Source organism: Primulina eburnea, chromosome 13 (assembly GCF_022965805.1).
Source record: "Primulina eburnea isolate SZY01 chromosome 13, ASM2296580v1, whole genome shotgun sequence".
In the NCBI taxonomy this organism is placed as follows: Eukaryota; Viridiplantae; Streptophyta; class Magnoliopsida; order Lamiales; family Gesneriaceae; genus Primulina; species Primulina eburnea.
The window spans coordinates 26,372,161-26,394,255 of record NC_133113.1 but is presented as its reverse complement, the minus strand read 5'-3'; the positions used below and the strand labels follow the sequence as shown (position 1 = coordinate 26,394,255).

General features: G+C 33.7%; 2 protein-coding genes across 3 annotated transcripts; both read left to right on the top strand.

The window, feature by feature from the left end:
• The first annotated feature begins 6,022 nt into the window (after positions 1–6,022).
• LOC140810021 (phosphoinositide phosphatase SAC2-like) lies at positions 6,023–16,067 on the top strand. The gene is made up of 16 exons (XM_073167817.1): positions 6,023–6,538; positions 8,638–8,842; positions 8,960–9,125; positions 9,697–9,919; positions 10,251–10,327; positions 10,620–10,807; positions 10,885–10,982; positions 11,083–11,216; positions 11,307–11,402; positions 11,880–12,252; positions 13,128–13,249; positions 13,442–13,555; positions 14,222–14,413; positions 14,619–14,795; positions 15,174–15,267; positions 15,622–16,067. The coding sequence occupies exons 2-16, from the start codon at positions 8,647–8,649 to the stop codon at positions 15,721–15,723; spliced, it is 2,352 nt and encodes a 783-aa protein (XP_073023918.1). The 5' UTR covers positions 6,023–6,538; positions 8,638–8,646; the 3' UTR covers positions 15,724–16,067.
• Positions 16,068–17,337: 1,270 nt separating this feature from the next.
• Positions 17,338–21,711, top strand: LOC140809802 (probable complex I intermediate-associated protein 30). 2 transcript variants are annotated; one of them, XM_073167535.1, is made up of 7 exons: positions 17,338–17,575; positions 17,713–17,826; positions 19,959–20,015; positions 20,155–20,234; positions 20,384–20,464; positions 20,607–20,705; positions 21,171–21,711. In XM_073167535.1, the coding sequence occupies exons 1-7, from the start codon at positions 17,341–17,343 to the stop codon at positions 21,360–21,362; spliced, it is 858 nt and encodes a 285-aa protein (XP_073023636.1). In that variant the 5' UTR covers positions 17,338–17,340; the 3' UTR covers positions 21,363–21,711. The 2 variants fall into 2 exon arrangements, with proteins under 2 accessions (XP_073023636.1, XP_073023635.1); XM_073167534.1 differs by having other exon boundaries at positions 17,344–17,575; positions 20,143–20,234.
• The last annotated feature ends 384 nt before the right edge of the window (positions 21,712–22,095 follow it).

The window sequence follows — 22,095 nt, the reverse complement described above, 5'->3', positions numbered from 1 at the left end:
GTTTTTAGAAAGCTTTATTTTCTCAAAGTGTTGAGGAAATTGATTTTTGTAAAAATCACTAGTGATAGGTTTTTGTGAACGGTTAAGTTTTCTAGTGATTAATTTTTGCCATAAGGCACCGCACAAGTATTTATACTTGTGCATATTTAATCTTGTCCATCTATTTGTTTCAAGTCAATTTGTGTTATCTATTTTCCGCTGCGTATAGATGTTGTCCGAGATGTTGTAACATCTGGCACAACATTTAATTCTGATAAAACACGAATTTACTGTTTTACATCATATTCTGATATTTTTATTATTTTCGATATCTGTCAGACAAAATAATCCTTACAACTTAGATGGTTGTTTGGCTAAACTTACTTAAAATAACTTATAAGTTCTTACATCTTATGAGTTGTTTAATAATCTTATAAGTTGTGAGGTTTTATTTTAAAAATAAGAGACTCAAGGAGAGCACCAAATATTAGGATGGCTAATTCGATTAAATGGGGCGAGAAGTAATTAGAAATTTTAGATACAAGGAGATTTTTATTGATATTTGTTGAATGTAGTTTAGTCTTCGAAATTCTCTTATCCTCGACTCATTTGTTCCACAGTCGTATCAGGATTAGTTGGAACGAAGGATAAGAAGCTTCTAGTGGTTATGAGCTTTTTGCATGGTTAGTTAGTGCAGCTAATAACCGTTTGTTGACAACTACGTATATTAAGATTGATATTTGGACTTAACGCAACCTCGAAAGCAAGATTGTCCGATTTTATATATACAACTCTCATGACTTAGAAGGTTGTTTGGCTAAAATTATTTAAAATAACTTATAAGTTCTTACATCTTATGAGTTGTTTAATAATCTTATAAGTTGTGAGGTTTTATTTAAAAAATAAGTTGCTGAAATGTTTGAATGAACCTATTTTAAACAACATAAAAACGTCAATGTGTTTGATATTATAAGATCTTTTTATTGTCAAAATTACAAAAATAATATGATATTATGCGTTATATATATAGTTATATGTATATGAAAATAGATTTATTTTTAATAATTTTAAATAATAAATCTATTTTATATTTATATTTAGAAATATTTATGTTCTTTCGAGAAATCATATTTAATATTATTTTTAATATGTGTAAATAAATTTTGATTCAAAAATTATAGTTAATAGTTTATTCAATAAAATATTAATACTTTTTTTATATTCTAATAAAAAGATAGAATAAAATCGTAATTTAAATTTGATAAAAAAAATTGATAAAGTGGATATTTAAGAAGTAAGAATGAAACGAAGTTTAAAGAAAATATGTAAAGATATTTTAGAGAAGTGAAATATAAAAATAAGATCTTTTTAAAAATGTGAGCTATCCAACTTTTTTTTTAAAAAAAAAACGACTTATTAACCGTCCAACATTTTATTTTGATGGTTTATGAGTTGTCTGTAACTTTTTCAACCAAACAAATTATGAGAGCTCATAAGCTACAAAGCAAATCATGCGATGCTTTTTAGAGTTTATAAGTTCTGTCAAACACCCTTTTAACTCAGTCGATGTGAGACATTAACACACCTTCTCATGTCTAGGAATGATCAACTGAAGCGTGAAGTTTACAAAACATTATGAAGTTGTTCATAGAACAATCCAACATATAACGGTAGGGCTGAGTCATTTATCAGAATATGTCTCTGGTATCATGTTAAGATTGAGAATTGTACTTAGCTCAACCTCAAAAGCTTGCTCGATGGTAGAGGATTGTCCAATTCTATTTAACAATGTATACGTGAAAGCTAGTTGTAATACACATGCACGATTTTCTCCAGATTTCATGTTGGAAATATTATTTCTGTTGGTTGTCGCAGATGTAGATTTCAGAAGAATCGAACCACATGAAATCTCTTGTGCCAACCAATTTCCTTCATTTAATTTATTGTTTATTCAATGTTTGAATAATTTCGCGTTAATTCGGGATAAAATTTATCATCTTAATTGCCCAGAGAGTGTGTAAAAACAATTATGAGAAATTGGTCAATGATCTTGAGGCATTTGTGCTTGAATCTTGCTGTGTATTAAAAAAATTTGAAAGTATTTTCTTTGATATTTTTTTTTTTTGAAAGTATTTGGTGAGACAAGTAAATGAGCAAGATTTCACGTGTCAACATAGAACAACTATCGGCTACTATTTCAGATTTGCAGTAAAAGAACAAGCCGTTATTACAACATGCTAGTTGCTACTGTTGGTCACACCATTAAAATTTGTAAATTGTTTTGAGAGTGAGTTTGTGAATTTATTTGACTCTCATCCACCAGATTTCAACGTGATTACATATGCCACAAAATTAAAATCAAAAGACTAAAAAACTAAAATGTGACCACAGAATAAATTCAGTTTCCATCGTCAAGAAACTACAAACGTAAAAATCAATGACTGATTATTTTATTTCGGTCATAAAAATTCTAGTCACCTAATATTTTTCAAATTTGAGTATTAGATTATTCTATTTCAGATACCTAATCAACATCCCGTCGCTACTCGTTATTATCATTACCATACAACCAGTGACGTAGATGAATATTATCTCACGAGCTGACTAAAAAAACATTTTATTCATATTCGAAATAATCAAATTTGTTCCGAACCTGAGCCTAAATTATTTTGTTCAATAGACTCGTGAGCTTCAATATTTTATCTACAATCAATATTCTATTTATTATTATTTACTTACTATTTCGTAATTTATTCGTATGAATAATTCGAATTTCAATGGCATCATCTTTAAATTGTGGTGGTTGTGGAGGTGAATACATTTCCGACTTTGATGAACATTTTGATTACATCCCCGACTTTGATGAAGTCAAACTTGGCCATGAGGACGAAGAAGCTATAATACTCCCCAACAAAGATGTAGGGATGTCATCGTCCACTTGAGCAAGCAACACGATGGTAATGAGCACGATGATAGCCCTAGCAAAGCGAGCAAAGTTTGAGATTACTTCGATATTGAACAACAAGATACGGACAACTCTTTTTTCATAATTAAAATTTTCAGAACCAGATATTCTTACAAAACGAATTGTGGTTCCGATGACACCGACGCTTTGAAAAACATTTAGTCAAAGTACACATACTTGACCCCCCGATTCGCTACATGCATTCGATAGGGAATCAATCAACTAACCAATTAATCATTCAAGTGGTAAATCTTTCACAATTACAAGACAAATTTTTCAAAAAACCATCGTAAAATTTGTTACCAAATGTTGTCAACTTTTTATAATAACTGAACAAGAAGGTTTTTGTTGAATTTACTAGTATTATCCAACCTAGTTTTCACGATATTTCTAGGCATACACTTGAGAAATATTGATTTGAGAAATATAAAGAAACATTAAAATCGCATCTTTCAAATATTTCTTATGGAATTAGTTTGAAAACTGATACTTGGACTAATTTGAAATATTAGTCTTATCTTATTGTTACATGTTATTGGATTGATGAAACTTAAACTATGAAAAAAAAAATTTGGCATTAGATCATTTAAAATCGTCACACAACGTATACACTGTAGTTAGATATGTTTTAAATGTTATTAAGATTTATGACATACAAACTAAAATAATATCGATCACGTTAGATAATTTGAATGTCAATACTCTTGTGATTAAATATCTTAAAGATTCACTAAAACCGATTTTAAATGGTATTTTATTTCATGTTAGATATGCATGTCATATTATCAACTTATGTGTTAAATATACATGTCATGAGTATATGTCTATTATAATAGAAAAATTTCAAGTATGTGAAAAATTATTACGTGAAAGAAGACATGGACGTGAATAAAAAACATTGGTTGAATCAAACGAGATTAAACTAAAAAAATTTATCTTTATGTTGAAACTAAATGGAATTATTTATATCGCTTGTTTCATTTTTTGTTACGTTTTCAAGATTTAGTTACTCAATATTACAATAATATTGCGACAGAGTCTTTAATATTGACTGACGATAATTGTAATATTTTGAGTAAATTTGTTTCTCTGTTAGAAATTTTAAAATAAACAACCGGAAAATTTTATGGAATTAACTATCATACTTCAACCATGTTTCTACTAGAGATGTCAATGGGTCCGGGTTTTACTCAGACCCGCAATGGACCCGCGTGTATGGGGTGGGTTTGGGCATACTAAATGGGTCATGGGGTGGGTCTCGGGTCTAATTTTTCAGACCCGTCGGATATAGGGCAGGTCATGGGTCCTATAATACCCGCCCCATACCTGCCCCATATATATGTACATATAAATATTCTAGGGTTTTAGTTTTATTAATTTTCATTTTTTAGTAGCTCACCTCAATTATAACGATCTTAGCTATTCTTATTGTCAACTATTACATTTGAATCTACTTTTAGCAATAGTGGAAGAATAGTTGGTCCTCATGTTAGTAGACTTAAATATTGTCTACTCACTGATTTTATATTGATCTGTTTAAATAATGTTATGACTTTTTTTGGGGATGTCAAGATTTTTTTGGAGAGCTAGTAACTCTTTTTTTATATATATAATTCTTTATGTGGTGAAAATACTTTGTTTGTTATTATTAAGTGTAGTCGAAGACATGAATTAATTTTCCACAATGTTGTATTTAGAGGCATGTCTGTTTCATAATTCAGTCATGTGAGAAGAAAGATTACTTTTTATTTAAAAAATTCGGGTCTCACGGGTCTCATGAGTCTACCCGGACCCATTTCGTATTCGAGGTGGGGTGGGTCCGAAGAATATTTAACAGGGGTGGGGTGGGTAATGGGTCAAAGTTTTTTTCATGGGGAGGGTCTTGGGTTTAGCTAAACCCGCCCCATACCCGCCCAATTGACATCTCTAGTTTCTACCTTTATTTTTAATATGTTTTATAAATTTATTGAATATCGTGATAATGCTATTAACCGTTATTTTGTTTAAAAAATGAAAAGCAAAATTTTAAACTATTGAGATAATATCCCAATTGTGTATGGTTTATCAACATTACTTGATCATAGTCAAAGTTAAGGTGAGTTAGACGTGTTTTTTGAATATTATGCTAAATTTCTTCGGAAGAATGTTGACGATCAAAAGAAGTCAATCATGCATTCTTTTCAAGAATCGTTTGATTTGTATGCTAGTGAACAACATGAACCGAGTGCACATTCGAAGGAGAGACCGATATATAAAAGCAAAAATGGGGCACTCAACTTCTTTCAAAATTTGAAGCGACAAAACTTCAAAGGAAAATCGGTAACAACAACAGAATACAATGAAATCCAAATTTATCTAAGTCAGTATATCAAAACTACACAGAATTTCGATGTTCTTAATTTGTAGACGGTGAGTTTTCAACTTTATTAAGTGTTAGCGGTAATTGCAAGAGATGTCATATATGTTCAAAGTTCAAATGTTGCTTCCGAATCATCATTTTCAGTAATAAGAAGAATCATCAGTGAACAAAGAACTAATTTAAAGCCATACAAGATGGGTTGCAGCTGAAAAAAAGAATAAGACAATTGGAGCAATCGACGAATTTCAAAGCTCAAGTTCCGACAAAGATCCAGAGTATTCAAAATATATTTTAATAAATCGTAATAAATATTCAATTGCAAAATCAATATTTAAATTTATTTTATTTTATGATTAGTCACTAACGTTTCAACGCAAAATACTAAAAAAATTCTATTAATTAAAGTAATTTTATATTAAAAAATAATAGTTGGACTCGAAACTCGGAATAGTTCGATCCTATCGGAAATGGTCTATAAAGCATAGATTCGGTCCGAGGTGCGGATTGGTTCCCGGAATCGGTTTCCCACTGGTTTTGACCGTCTCTTGCGCCACCTGATCTGGAACTGGACTGGAGCCGGAACCGATAAACATGACTAATTGGACGTGATGAAATATAAAAACTACACATATAATAGATACGTGACACTTCATCGATGATCACATGAGTATGCACCATATGTTTACTATATATCAAATATATATTGAGACAGACAGCCAATATGCTAGAGTATGCTCTATTCTTTTTGGGCTGGAGCCGTCAGCGTATTAGCTCTGGTTCTCCCATTGTCCTCTCGATCTACACCTGAGAACATCTGAATTTCTCTCTTATGTTTGCTTCAATTAGTCTTGGTGTTGCGTAAGAATATGTTGTTTTGTTCTTAATTTTTTTTTTTTTTTTGGATTTTCTTTGCTGTTTATTTTCCCGATTGTTTGGGACTTGCCTCATTGTAGTGAATTAGCTATATTCTCGGAGTTTCAATGCAATAAAATTTTTGATTCGTAGGAGTGGACTCTGGTGTCTAGATATGTATATACATTTATGTTTGTATGGTGTGATTTGTTGAAGTAGTCTAGGGTTTGTAAGGCAGAGTTGACTCTGGTTATTTTATGCGCTGATCACTTGATTGAAGCCCGGGCACAAAAGGCTCGGGATGGGAAGCATGGCTGTAGAGAATAAGCAGCATTCAGGGCTGTGGCTATTTGCAGAAGTTCAGGCTTTATGAGACATCATCGGTATGATTTTGTGATTGAATTTTTTTGATCCTTTTTTTGCTTCCAATGGATTGATCGTTTATCTTGCGTATTTGTAGATGTGTAGTTGCTTAAGCACGGATTTTTGTTGTCTGGTAAGGAAGAATGTAGGATGTTGCTCAAAGGTCGGTGATCGAAGACTGAAATTAAACCAAAAACTGGATCTTGAATCTCCCGTTGCATTTATTATTCCCTACAAAATGCTATTTTCATGTAAAACCTAGAATTTGAAAAATTGTCTATTATCACAGTAGATTTTGATCTTGGAGACCTTGATGATTGCTGTAAATAGTTAGTTTTTTCGCTGTGATTTAGAAAAATCCAGAGGTTTCCCTATCTGTTTGTTTCACATCTTTTTCGCTAAATTTCCTAGAACTTGATGGAAATATGCAGGAAAGCTTGGCCAGAAAAACTTTTTTCCCCTTTAACTCCTAAATTATCCCGTGAATATGGTGATCTTCGCCCAACTTTCTCTAACAAAGCTAATTGGAATGATTACGTGTAAACTGCCATTTGGGATGAAGATAGGTTGGAGCAAACTCAACTGCTCAACACTTTAACTTTACATCCAGACATTTATTTTTTTTGATCAAATCATCCAGCCATTTTTTATACGAATCTAGTAAATTGGTATAATTTATGGATGAAAATATGGAATTACTAGCGTGAGTGCGTGGCATCGTGTCAGATCTGGAGGTAGGATACAACTGGAGAGTTGTGCAACTGCAAGTATAGATGCAGCAGTGAAAGATTCTCAAACCATGATTGAAACCTATAAAACTGAAGATTTGGTACGTGAGGGCGTGCATGCATGTTTTGCTTGAGTGGAAATAGAAGTGTTACCCAACAGTTAGCTGATAGGACGTTAAAACGGTTCTTTTAACTTGTAATTATAAAAGTGAATGCAAAGTTATTCTCTTACTTTGTGGTTGGATTGAAGAATCAGCCACGCGTATACTTCATTCTTATTGATATAAGTGCATCTAACTTTAATACTGTGCTGATTTAACCTTATTACCGTGAAAAATTTCGGGCTTTTATTGTACCGGACACGTGTCCAACATTATTTTTTAGTCTTAAATATTAGTTTCTTAATTTTCCATGACGTGACAACTACGACCATGCTTCAGTTTTGTAGAACTTCATGAGGCATCCTATGTCTGCTTTCTCCATCTATTATTGTTTTGATTTAATTTGCCTTAAGCTGGTAGGATGGGAGATGTTATTTTTCCCTTGCATCTATGACACTTTGGCGTAAAAGTGATAAATATTAACTTTTCAGATGTAAGTGAAAGGTGTATCAGAAAGTAAATGCATCTCTCGTGTTTATCATGGATGGTAGACGGTAATTTTGACCTTTTAGGTATGAAATCTGTTTCCTAATCCATGGATGAGAAAACAAATGGAGAGAGGAAAGAGCTATTACAAATATCGGGAAGCTTGAACCAAATCGTTGTAATTAATTTTTTGTGAACCATCACATCAATGCTATATGTTGTGACAACACAAGGTTATGCGAGATATTTCTTGTGAGGCAAAATTCACTAAGCCACTTTATGCAGTTGCATTTGTGTTTATTTGGCAAGGAGGAAAACAGAAGGAAATCACTTATTTGAATATTAGAAAAAGAGGTGAAATCTAGGGTTGACAAGGCCCAGTTATTTTTTATGACGGTTTCTAATTTTCGTACAAAGAGAGTAATTTTAATTCCAATGTCTTTACATTTATGTGTTTGCGGTGCGATTTTTCTTCTAAATTTGTAAATTTCTTGCTGAACATTTGTAATTTTGGGTTTAAGTCAACAGTTCTGTGCCGTTGAAATGGTTTCCACGAACCTAACCCTTTTTTATTTATCTATTTAGTACCTGCAACTAGAGTGGGATCATCTTTTTATATTCCACATCCACAATTTTCTTATAGTCATTGGTCATGCACAGTAGCTTAATATTGCTTGTATTCAACGAGTTCTGTCTTTCGACATCTTTTCTTGTTTCTCCTTTTCATAGGAAGTAGTCAGAAGTTGTCACTTATTAGATTTTCATTCTAATATGCTGAGAGTATTTATGTTCGTTTCATTTTAGAACTTTTATATGATTGGACGGGACAAAAGTAGAACCTGTTGGAAAGTCTTAAAGATCAATAGATTAGAACAGACTGAGCTGATCATCATTGAAGATTCAACAACATATTCAGAATTCGATTGCTACGACCTCCTGAGAAGAATACATGGAGGAAATATGTCTACTGGTGGACTTAAATTTGTCACCACCTGTTATGGAATTGTTGGTATGTTATATTCTCAAGATTCTATTCCCCAAAATTTGCATGTGTTTAAACTTGAGAAGCAACTTGCCCTCTCTACCTCTGTCCAGATATTTACTAATGTTTTTCTTGTGGTTTTAGGTTTCATAAAATTTCTGGGACCTTATTACATGCTGCTTATCACTAAAAGAAGGAATATTGGCACAATATGTGGTCATGCAGTATATGCCATTGCCAAGAGCGAGATGATTCCCATTCCCAACGCTATGATTCAATCAAATATGGCTTATTCTAGGAATGAGAACAGGTGTTTGCTGATTTTGCATGAAAATGTAAAGCGATGGTGATATTAGGAGAGTTCTGAACTGTAAATTAATCATGCTCATTTGGGGTGTATAGATTACTGTCTTAATGTAGGTTTTTCTCTAATTTTGTCTTGTTTGTCTAGGGTTTAGCATTAGACCACTTATACAGTGGTGGTAGTCTCTGATTATGTTGCTAGGGCACCTTCTTAGCGTGAGGCCAATCATATGAAATTAATTAATTTATGTACATTTATTTGAGCTCGAACAGCGGAGAAATACTTCATGTTTTGTTAGCCTTTGATAGTTCAATGTTCTTTGCACCATTGCAATTTTTTTTCTCCCAGTAACTGTGCAGGGGCACACGATGATGTGTTGTGATGTTAATTTGCCATGTTGTACAAAACAAGGTATTATCATGTTACACAAAAAAGGTATCATCAGAGGTGAAGCAGGGCATATATTACCTTTTTGTTTTGTTTATATTTGATGAATTTAAGTATCATTTTTGGTCAATACAGTGGACTTCTATTCATTTGCTTTTACCTCTGCCTTCTCTTTTGCGTTGATCAATAGATACAAGAAGCTGCTCCGGTCCATGGATCTTACAAAGGACTTCTTTTTTAGCTACTCCTACCGTCTTATGTATACTCTTCAAAAGAATATGAGCAATCATGAAACAGGACAAGCTATATATGAGACAATGTTCGTCTGGAACGCGTTCTTGACGCGTGGAATTCGTAGTCAGATCAGGAATTCAATTTGGACAATTGCTCTACTTTATGGATTCTTTAAGCAGGTAATAACAGTTTGAGGTTTTTCTAGAGCACGACGGTTGTGAGTTAACTTAGTAACTACTACTCAAGTCTTTGTAACATAGTATTTTATAGTATTTCTCTCTGGTTGACGTTACATTTTGCTTACTATATACTCCTTCGCTTTGGATCTCTCTACGACTTTCTTTTTCTAAGGTTGAAATTTTAAGACTAAGCTTTCAAGGATGTATAGCGGTTTATCAAATATGTTATTATTTGGAAGTATGTGGTTTATCAAATATGTTGTTGGCCCCTATGTTTATATTTCTTCGTTTTGTGGAATCATGTAGATGCACTTTTTATTCTTTTTAACAGGTTCAACTGTCAATATCTGGGCGTTACTTCAACTTTATTCTCATTGCTAGAAGATCCCGTCACTATGCTGGAACCAGGTTTTCAAATTATTTATAATTGGTGACTTTTTATGATTTTTCTGCTATTGCTAATGAATGAATTGATACTATACATGTAACATGACACACATCATTGCATGTAGAAGGAACAAAACATAGTTAACAAAATATTGTCTTAAGCTTAATATATTGTAGCGCGTGTTTTGCTACAGTGGACTTACAAGGCACTTTTGTCTGATGGAAGACCAAAAGATATGACAAATGAGACAGCTAATCTTCTCTTTCTTCCTTTTATAGTTTGACCATTTCCCTTCTCTCTTTTGTATTTCAGATATTTGAAACGGGGGGTGAACGAGAAGGGCCGCGTAGCAAATGACGTTGAGACTGAACAAATTGTGCTCGAGGAGGCTCTTCAAGGAAGTCCCATACAGATGTCTTCCATTGTACAGAACCGGGGATCAATACCCCTTTTTTGGTCACAAGAGACATCGCGTTTGAATATCAAACCTGATATTTTATGTATGGCTCATAAAACTTAAAGGCTTTTTCAAATTGTTTGATTTTCATTCTAATGCTGACTCCACATCTTCTTCTAGTATCAAGAAAGGACCCCATGTATGAAGCCACTAAACTTCACTTCGGGAATCTTGTCAAGAGATATGGGAATCCTATCATTATATTAAATCTAATTAAGGTACTTTTGGTTGGGATTGGTGTTCCAAACACTTGCATACTTCCTTAGCTTTCAGTTTTTGGTTCATATGTCTAATTTCCATATTTTCCTTGATTGTCAGACTCGTGAGAAGAAGCCTAGAGAATCTATTCTCCGTGCAGAGTTTGCTTATGCTATTGAGGTTCTTAATAAAGATCTTACCCCTGAAAGTCGCTTAAAGTTCCTTCACTGGGATTTAAATAAATACTCGAGAACGTATGTTTGTGTATCCTGCTTTCTTTTGGCTCCAGTGCATTTTGCAGGTTATAAATAATTGACTCAATTATTAACTTGTTTATTTTTCAGCAAAGGAACAAGTGTGTTGGCATATTTAGTCAAAGTAGCAGTTAATGCATTAGAGTTGACCGGATTCTTTTGCTGCCAAGTATTCCCATCTTCATGGTAAGAGAAGTTTATTAGTGGACCGAGTTTGACTTGAGGAGTTCCACTATTAGTAAAACACAGTTTTTCGTTCTTATTTCAGTCAGTATTTCTTGGGAGATTGTCAGCGTGAGACCATAACGTTGATTTGTGCTTGTATCATGTTACTTTGGTGATGCATTCGCCTGCTACAAGTTCTAGTTGTTCGGAAAAATCCATGTGCCAAAGGACATTTTGTCAAAGTTACACGCAATGACTTGTCATACACAAACTGACTTGTTATTTCAAATGTATTACTTATCTTAGCATTAGCTGGGTTTGTGCTCCTTTGGCTCATCTGATAACCCCAAGTTGTTTTTTTTGTCCTTGTCAATAGAATATGTATTTCCTAGAAATGATGTTCTGATCTTTATGTACAATTGGACATTATTGAGCACCTGGGAGCGAAATATTTCCTTGTGTGTCTCTGTATCTGACCAGCTGTGGAAATTTTTACAGTGAACTTCAATGCGGTAATAACTGTAACGTTAATTGCGCCATTGAGGATCTATGCATTTTGGTTGAGGATTCTAACAACTTGAATGAAGAGGACAAGGAAAATGGTCAAGTGGATGGAAGTCCTTTTGTCAAGGCTTCTGCCTTCCAAAAAGGAGTTTTAAGGACAAATTGCATCGACTGTCTGGATCGCACAAATGTTGCTCAATATGTGTATGGGCTGGTTGCTCTTGGTCGTCAGCTGCATGCTTTTGGGTACACTGATGTTCCTACCATCAACCTAGACTCCCCTTTGGCAAATGATTTAATGAAGATTTATGAGGCGATGGGTGACACCCTTGCTCTACAATATGGTGGATCTGCAGCACACAATAAGGTAAATGATGTGGCTGGGAAGCTATATTGTTATGATTGTGCTAGAACGAGTTGAGTGGAATTTTTCACTTGATATATTTTTGTTCCCAAAAGTTGGGGGAAATTTACATAATTTATCTTCAAAGGCTTAAAATATATGACTCAGCTTAAGGCTTTTTATGGATGAAATTTCTGCTTAATGAATGTAAGGTGATCAAAAGATGTATTTCAACATTTAATCTTTGCTTAGAATATTTACGTTTACTCGTGACTGTCAGGATGGGCCACAATGGAGTTGATTAATATTAGATCCAAACTTTTCACCTCTTTTGAGAGCAGTGAGGATCTTTTTTTCTTCTGACAAGAGAAGTACATTTTGCACTCAAGAACTTATGTATGCCACTTCAAAAATCTTTTACTTTTTGTTAGGTAACAATGTTTAACATTTGATTCAAAGATAAGAGCTTGGTTATGTTTGACCACTATCTTCCTGCCGAAGAGCTGAGATTCTTCTGTTTGTGTGAAGGCATTGTTTCACTTAAATTGCTTATTTCAATTTTTGGATTATTGAATGCTGAAAACATGATATTTTATCTATTTGCACTACCTGGGAGATGGTTTGTTCCATCAGATCGATGGCATTAACAAATATCATGCACTGTTGCAGTAATGATGCTTTGACTTAACTCATTTCATTGCAGAAGTGTATCAACCATTGTCTGATGAAAAGCTGCAATCTGTGATAAGATGTACAGCTGTGTCTTTTCCTCCATTTATCTTCTGCTTGATTATTCAGTTGAAGCCCATGGTTTTTCTTATATATACCAATGCATTAATGTTATTGCTTCAGAGTCGTAACACACACCATATGCACTCCACATTTGCTATGTTAAACAGATATTTTCAGAAAGAAGAGGTCAATGGAAAGCGGCAACACAATCCCAGGAGTTTTTGAGAACTCTTCAACGCTATTACAGTAATACTTACATGGATGCTGAGAAACAAGATACCATTAATGTGTAAGCCTATTGGTTCTACCACATTTATAATGAAAGATATCAGGGTTAACTTGGTTCCTGTTCTAATTTATTTATCTTGCCAAATAAGTTTTCAGGCATATTTTAGTTTAGCCCATTTCTAGAATGTCCATTATCAAGAATACCACATTTCCAGCTTAATATGTAGTGCTTACTTCTTCTTCCCATGAGCAGGTTTTTGGGATATTTTCAGCCACAACAGGGCAAACCAGCTCTGTGGGAACTTGATTCTGATCAGCATTACGATGTTGGAAGGCGTGGTTCTGATTTTACTGAAGAAAGTGCTAGGTTTGTTAAGTTCAAGTGTTTATATACTTGAAGACAGCTTAATGTTAGTCTAATTTTCAATAACCGGCCGCTCGTATGTCTTGTTTAATTCGATTTCCTAACAGTATTCATCTCAAAAGTACTTCATTAATAAAAAGGTGACCCGCTCACCACCAATATATTTAAGCCAAAGTGAAAAGATATTTCACCTTTTCAATCTTCATCTAAAACACCCCATTAATACTAATTGGAGTTAAAATTAGGTTACGCTTTATAAATTTGTTTGTTCAATTTTAGAACATTGTAAATCTAACTTAATACTCCAAATCCTAGTTCATGAAGCTAAATTTTCATATTATTGCAGTCATCTTCATTTGCATTTTCACTGGTTTCCTCCATGTGAAATTAGCATCTAACATATCACTTATGCCCTTCTTTGCAGCAATATCCTTTTTTTTTCCTGAAAAACGAACCTGACAGGAAATATATAGACATAAGCATCTGATAAGTGTTTTTAACTCTTTATTTGTATGTCAATTGGTAATTGTTTTTAGAATAGAATTCATTTGGACAAAATTGTTGAGCATCCCCTGGTTGAAGTATTCGTTAAACATCTTCCAGGCTTATTTGTGTCGAACAAGTAGGGTCCTCGAAAATGCCTTGATTCTCATTTATTTGAGTGTATAGGTCAATTATCAAAAGGTCACTCTCCGATGGAAACATTCTTTGCGATACCAACTCGCCTATTGATGATGCAAATGCTGAAAACGTGGATAATTCTAACAAACCACTATCTGGAAAGACTCCAAGCTGTGACATGGGTCTTTCTGAGTCAACTCCGGAAATCTCAACTTGTGGAAGCGAAGTATCTTTTTCCAGGCAAGTCTTGACCTAATGATATTCCTTATTCCTGGCAATTTTTGAATTATGAATGGATGACTGGATTTTTGGACAAGTAAATAGGAAATTAGTGTTACTGTTTCATTTTGAAAAAATTAAATATTGCTTTTGACATCACGTTAGCAGTTGTTTGCTGATACTGTTTGTATTGTTCACCCTTTCTAATGGAGACTGCGTTATGCAGATATACCCCCTCAATGTTCCGCAGACAGCTTTTTCCAGATACGGAACCAGATCAGTATCTCCAAACTGAGGACATGTGCTTATATAAACGTGGAGATTCATTCAGCTGCTCAAATTTTCTTGACATTGATTGGCTTTCTTCATCTGGAAATTCTTGTGAAGAGGAAACATACGAAAGGTAATAATTGTATAGATAAGAATTCTCCATTTTGCTCTCATGTTCTATTCCCATAATTTGAGTGAATACGAGGGCAGATAGAGTTTAGTGAAGAGATTTTTTTTTTGGTGGGTGGGTGCTGGACTGCGGTTCAACGAAAGCAAAATACAAGATTTTTGTGTACGATTTTATCCCAACCATCGATAAAGCTGCTAATTCTGATTCTAGGCCTTAAATTCTGATCAATTATTAATTACTAACTTTGATTGTTATCATTACGAATAGCATTTACGTGATTGATACTAAAATCTTGTATCTACTTTCCCTTCATTTGTTCAACTTTACATTTCGTGGAGTTGCGACAGTTTGACAGACAATTCATCTTATTGACGTTTCCAGATCTGCACTAATTGGCTCGTTGTCTGCTGGTTTGTCGTCGGATGAAATTAAACCGGAGGCCAGCTTGGAAAACGGGTCCAGTTCCCTCCCGAAGGTTAGTTCACTTGCATCCAATTTATTGTTTGGCTGGATGATTACCTTCATGCATGATGCCTCTATCTCACCATACCTGATATAAAAATAATCTGTCTGTCTCCTGCATATCGTTATAATTCCCCACAATACAAATCGTTAGCTAGACTTTTTATAACATGCTCTGTCCAAACTGACTGATCTGATGGATATCCGGTTATCATACGACACGTAGTCAATAATGAACCAAATGTAACACTGAGACTGAAGCTAAATAAATGAAAGGCACTATGGAGATACATTAAAGGACTTTCTTGAGTTCTATGTATTGTTGGTTGAGTGTCGGGAAATAAAATTGGTCATCTTCGTTGTTCAGGGAAAGGAACCTGCAGATGAAGATATCGACTCCCGTCCATTGACCGGATTCCCTAAAAGATTCGTGCAATGGGTTACCCGTGGAGATCTATTTTTTCCTTGAAGTCGAGAATTTCTAATCTGGAACTGAACCCACCCGAAGGAAATGTATCATTCATTGGAAATAAATATGGCAAAAGATGATATTAAAGAAAGGGACAGGTCAAGATTTTTGGTACAGAAGGTAGTAGATTTCACCAAAAATAATTTCAAACTGTAAATTTGCGGGCATTAATTTACATCTAGAGTCGTTTTAACCCCAAAGCAGTGCACAAATAGACTCCCTTTAGATCCCCGTTCATAAATTCCTAGACTAAAAATTCAGTCTTGTGAATATTTGCAGGGAGTTCTTTAGAAATTGACATCTACAATTCTTTGCTGAAATAATTTTTTTCTTTGCCAATATCATTTTTCTCCCTGCAATGTTAAATTTCTTTTATTATTTTTAATTTATTGATGTGATATAAATCTCCATAGATGCAACAAAATCTGTCTTGGACAAATTGCATCTGAAACATATATATAGGTGAAAGTGGAAGATGGATGTATTAGCACTTTTTTCCCTCCAGAAAAACAAATCAGAGCCTCCCTCGAGCCAAACTGAGTCGGCCACTGATTTAATCCATTAAATTCCCTACATCATAAAAGAGCGTCGTATGTCGTTTAAGCCAGTCAAAAATAATCCGCTCAAAAGTTGGAGGTTTTGTAACCATTTCTTCTTGAATCTAACTAAATTTATGGCAAACTATATATAATTTCGGTTCGGATTGGTTGATCGGTTTAAAACTTTGAGTAACCTTGAGTTTTTCGGTTCGGTTTGGTCCGATCTGGGGGTGTTCATCGGTCGATTCGGTTCGGTTTTCGGTTTTTTATTTCGGTTTTTTCGGTTTTCGGTTTTACAAATATATAATCCGATATCCGAACCATTTTTCTTCGGTTCGGTTCGGTTTTCTACCGAAATGGTTCGGTTATTTCGGTTTTGATACAATTATTTAAATTAATAATATAAATATATTATAAAATATAATATGTTATTTTTTTAAATGATTTCTTAGTAAAATATTTAAATATAAAGTACAAATGAATTACATAAACAACAATCAAATAAGTATTATTCAAAATAATTCTTCGTTCACTAATATCATCTCAATAAATAATATAAAATAAAAATAACATTATTAATTTAATTAAATTTCGGTTTTTTCGGTCGGTTCGGTTTTGACATTTATAATCTGAAACCGAACCAAATTAATTCGGTTTTAACATTTATATCCGAATTATAAAATTCGATTTTCGGTTCGGTTTAGTGTTCGTTTTTTTCGGTTTGGATTTTCGGTTTTTTCGGTTTTATCCGAAGTTTGAACACCCCTAGTCCGATCAGTCTTTTTCAGATTCATTTAAATATTTTAATCATTTGTAAAGTTTATTTTTAAACATAGTTTAGTGCATCATTTTTTTAGGAAAAAAATGTTCTATATATGTTTAATGTTATTATTATCATAACGATAGCAAAAACTAATGAGTCGGAGGGGATAATGAAAATACATATATACAATAACAAATGTCTCAAACAATAAAATAAAATTATTGTATGATTTATTTAAGTACATAAATTAAAAGGTGGGCTTTTGCATCTGCCCGATTCATTTTTCTTGGTTTAGTTGATTTGATGGACCAAAAAATGGTCCAAACCCGACCCGACGGAGACTGTCCCGATTCACACGGGCCGATAAACCTTGTTTCTCGAAACGGTGTCGTTTGTCCGTTTTGCTTCACGCTTCCAGATTGTAGCGGTGGCAGGGGCGAATCCATTTCGACTCACAGGTGCTTCTACTCTAAACTTTTCTTCGTAGATTATCGGAGTATGTCGAGGTTTCGCGGATTGTGGCAAGCTTCTGTTAATGCAACGAAAAGAGGTGTGTGATTTGATTTCCTGATCGCTCCTACCTCGTCTGTTTTCGTCTAGATTCGTGTGATTTTTCAGTTTTCTTCTGATTTGAATTTTTTGTTGTTTGAATTCGATAGCTGTTTTCAATTTTTCTACGCCTTGCAGCTCTGACGTGGAACCTTGAAGACTTAGTTCCTCCAAATGAAAAATATATCTTCAATTTCAGTTCAGCAGAGGAGCTTAAAAGGTGGCACTTGTATTCAGATTCTGAATATGGAGGTATGGATAGGCCCAAGTTTTCTGCTACTCCGTTAAAAGTTAATTAAACTTCATTGTAGTGTTTTTTTCGGGCGAAGATAATTTAATTGTGTATTTCTTGTAGCTTATAATGGTGACATACATGACTTGTGGGGAAAAAAAAAGATTCGGTATTGATTATTAGCTTTAATTAATACTTAGTCAGCTAATTATTAGTTAGCATCACAGTTAGCGGTTCACTGCTTTTAGTTAGTTAGTTAACCAGCGGATGCATATATCTGTACAAACCTAGACTTTACACTTCACTTGAGCAATAATAGAGTAATCAGATTTTCTCTCTCTCAATTCATGCTCAGTGCATCCAATATTGATGGATACATTTCTCGAAAAATTGAAAAGGATACGGAAGATGAAACATAGCAACTAAGCCTTCTCTTTTTTCTTTTTCCCTGGATGTGTGAATAAACCATGGGCTCATTCTTTGATAAACAAGAAAAAATTTGGATATGATTTTTTTTTCTACGTACAGTGGAGTATGTCTTTCCTAGAAAAATTAAATAAAAATGGAAAATTTTCCATCTTGTTGTGGGGTTTTCTATTTTGATTCTGTATGTGTTCAAGTTGCGAGTTTAATCTCATATCTATGATATGATTGGCAGATTAGCGTTGCTTATTTTTAATTCTGTATGTGTTCTAGTTGCAAATTTACTCTCATTCTATGCTGTGATTGGCAAATTCTTCTCGTGTCTATTAGCATTGCATATTTAGTAGCATATCTGTGCTTTTGTTAGCAAAATTGGTTCTATGTCAATCAAAGTTCCAATTTTAGTCCTACTATTTATGCACCAATTAATCCGTCCGGTCCCACATACAGGAAATATAAATTTGTGTTTAGTTTTGAATTTTTTGATTTATCAGATGAAATATTTTATTTTGCATAATGTTGACTAACTTTTTGAAGATTTTTTTTTACTATTAGAACATTAAAATTGCATAAATTAAAGTAAATACATTGATCACCTTTAGTTAATAAATTTTAAGTATGTTCTGATATTAAAATTTTTAATCGTAATCATTCATATCATCATTTACATACTTTTTATGGTTTCGTGTTGAAACATATACTAGTTATAATTTTATAGATTGCAATAATGTTTTAGGCCACTAAAAACTTAAAATCAAATAACTTTAATATTATTGTACATGATTACAATTATTTTATCGATCTAAAAATGCATTTTAACAGTAAAATATTATATTTCGTATTTGCTTCAATAGTGAGTTTTTTTAATAAATTAGATGAAGTGTTAACATATCATACATGCAAATCTTAAATGTGTTTATTGGAGATATTGTATTGACACTCATTGACGTTTAGAAATAAAGATTTAAGCTAAAAGGTTACTTCATATATTAAACTTTGGGGAAAATTAAACAGCCATAGTTGAAATTATTTTGTACATATGACCAGTTTTGGTAATTGAAGCAGATATGGAGCTAAATGTGAAACTTTATTAGATACAAGATCAACTTTTTGCTAATCAAAACATATATACACGGCTAAACAATGTAATGTTTCTAGAGACATGTCCTAATTTTGTAAATAAGAGCATAAATACAGGACTAAATTTGCAACTTGAATATATACTAGTCCAAAATTGCTAATTCCCTACGGTTACATTTCAAAAAATGGAATTTTGCTACTACAGATATAAAGATGATTATGTGTCCATATATTTTCTAGTATAGAATGTGCAGCGATGTTAAGTTTAAATGGCTCTCCCGCCTAGAAGGCTAATCTTTTGGGTATGGCCCTCTTTTTGGGTTTATGGTATAATATTGGTTGTCTTTCCGAGAGGGTGTTGAAAGGGGGCTGAGAAAGTGCTACCATCAGTCTATATCGGTAATGCAGCTTGTGTTTGGATCATCGGCTGGATTGAGATGCATGTACCGATTACTAATGTGCGGGTGCAGATTGTTCAGAGTTGGCAGCTACTCAAGAGTTCCACAATTAAATCTGAAGTAGTTAATAAGCTTGAGGGATTCTTCCATTTCAAAAGCTAGTCTTTTGTGTTTGGGTTTCTCTCTTGTGTATATGGGTTAAATATATAGAATTCTCAAGTACTTATCACTGATTTGAACTGATTGATCAGGTTTATCATCAGCATCACTGGAGATACAAAACCCTGTAAATGGGTCCAGTTGTACAGGTCCATAAATATCTCTTTCGTTCCTCTTATGGTAAATTATACAGGTTTATTATTTGTGTTTAGTTCATTGACCGTTAAATTCTAGTTATAACTGCGGACCTTCAATTGATTATGGTGTATCTCATAGGACTGTTCTCAGGGAACCTTTCATTGGATATCAATGAAAGTTCAAGATGGAATATTAGTAGAAGTGGTTTCTGTGGAATGCGATCTAAAAAGGTGAATGATCTTACCTAGTATCGTTGCATATCTGGAGTATTAGGAAATGTTGTGACGGACTAAACTTGGAGGTGTTCGTTGGACGCAATTTCGTGTCTGTCCCAGTTTATATCAATGGTTGTCAGTTTACATTGTCCTTGTTTCTGCAGTTTGATGGCTTCATTGATTTGGATGCATATGACACTATAGCACTTAAACTTAAAGGAGATGGTAGATGCTACATTTCTACTGTGAGTAACTTTGCTCTTATCATAAATTATAAAAGAAATAAAAGGAAGTGTCTGCCATGCTTGCAATCTTTGAAACTTGTACGAACGAATGAGTAAAAATGGCTAGGGCCAAGCTTCATTGAACCTTTATTTCTTTTCGCAGATTTATACTGAAAATTGGGTAAATTCTCCTGGACAAGAGGAAGATAACTCATGGCAAGCATTTGTTTTTGTGCCCAAGGACAACTGGTATATCGCAAAGGCAAGTTTCCACCTCCCTTCCCTTGCTATTGCATGCGTACATACACGTGCTCATTCCAACTATGAACTCGATGGCTGTTGTTCGCTCAGAACAGACATATCTAGATGCATACTTGCGATAGAGCCTAACCTTCTTTTCAGTTTTCCATCTCTGGATTTCTTAGAGTTAAATAGTTGAAAACATGGATGAAGTCCTTCAACAAAAACTTACGAATTCATGTGGATTATTGAAGTTTTTACGTCTGTTGTTTTGTTTGAGGTAAATATAAATTTGATAATAATGGAGCCCTGTCTAAAGACAAAACAGAATTTACCCAGTTCTTCAAGTGCTGGCTTCGACCTGGTCTCATACAGAAGACAAGTTGAAGCAAGATCGATCTGAACTTTGCCTATAAAATGGCAGTGAATTGATGGTAGCAACTTGCATATATATTAATTTATTAATTGCATCACCTTTATGATGCAGATTCCTCTTGCTCGATATCTTCCCACATGGAGAGGCAATGTTATTGATGCACAGTTAGAGATGAACCCAGCTCGAATAGTTGGTTTATCCCTGTCAGTCAATGCAGAAGGTGGATTTCCAGGTGCTAAGTCTGGTCCAGGCGATTTTCACATTGAAGTTGACTGGATAAAAGCATTGAGATCCCAGACTTGATAAAATTGTTGCTTAGAGATTATCAAGGAGAATGTCGGAACTGGTTTACAGTATGTCTATGCCACCGGTCCAATGTATGACTACAACAAGATACAAAGCTGATTCCAGGAAAAAATATTGGACACATACATCTCATTTTTCTTGGAGCACTGTTTGAGGTAAATAGCATCTGATTCAAAATTTTGAACAATTTTCTAAGATGAAATCCAATTATCCAGGTGTGGAAAAGGTTGGAATTGAAAGAAGAGATTAGCATCACTTTTCACAACTCTCTTTCTTTTGAGCTTGGGGGTACCCATCTATCATCTTATTCAATAAATTGGAATGGACCATATTTTCCAGTACTGAATTCGATGTTCCAACTGATAGATCAATCTCCAGAAAAATAGCACCAGTTCGTCATATACTTGAAGAGTGAGTCTCACGTGAGACCGTCTCTTAATCTGCGAGACGGGTCAATCCTACTCATATTCGCAATAAAAAGTAATATTCATAACATAAAAAATAATACTTTTTCATGGATGACCCAAATAAAAGATTCGTCTTACAACTACGACCCGTGAGATTGTCTTACACAAGTTTTTGACATATTTGAACTAAATTGGGTCGTGAAAAAAAAAAATTGGTAAATAATTTTATATATAAAAACTTGAGATATATTTATTTTGTCTAATTGTCTGTTTTAAAATTTCCATACCAAAACTCAAATTTAAAATGTTACTGTTTTTGTTCC

Coding starts and splice junctions, on each gene's coding strand:
- LOC140809802 (XM_073167535.1), top strand. CDS start 17,341: ATGGTCCAAACCCGACCCGACGGAGACTGTCCCGATTCACACGGGCCG. Junction 20,235..20,383: donor GTGGAATGCGATCTAAAAAG/GTGAATGATCTT, acceptor TTGTTTCTGCAG/TTTGATGGCTTCATTGATTT. Junction 20,706..21,170: donor ACAACTGGTATATCGCAAAG/GCAAGTTTCCAC, acceptor TTTATGATGCAG/ATTCCTCTTGCTCGATATCT.
- LOC140810021 (XM_073167817.1), top strand. CDS start 8,647: ATGATTGGACGGGACAAAAGTAGAACCTGTTGGAAAGTCTTAAAGATC. Junction 10,808..10,884: donor TATCAAACCTGATATTTTAT/GTATGGCTCATA, acceptor ATCTTCTTCTAG/TATCAAGAAAGGACCCCATG. Junction 11,403..11,879: donor CAAGTATTCCCATCTTCATG/GTAAGAGAAGTT, acceptor AAATTTTTACAG/TGAACTTCAATGCGGTAATA.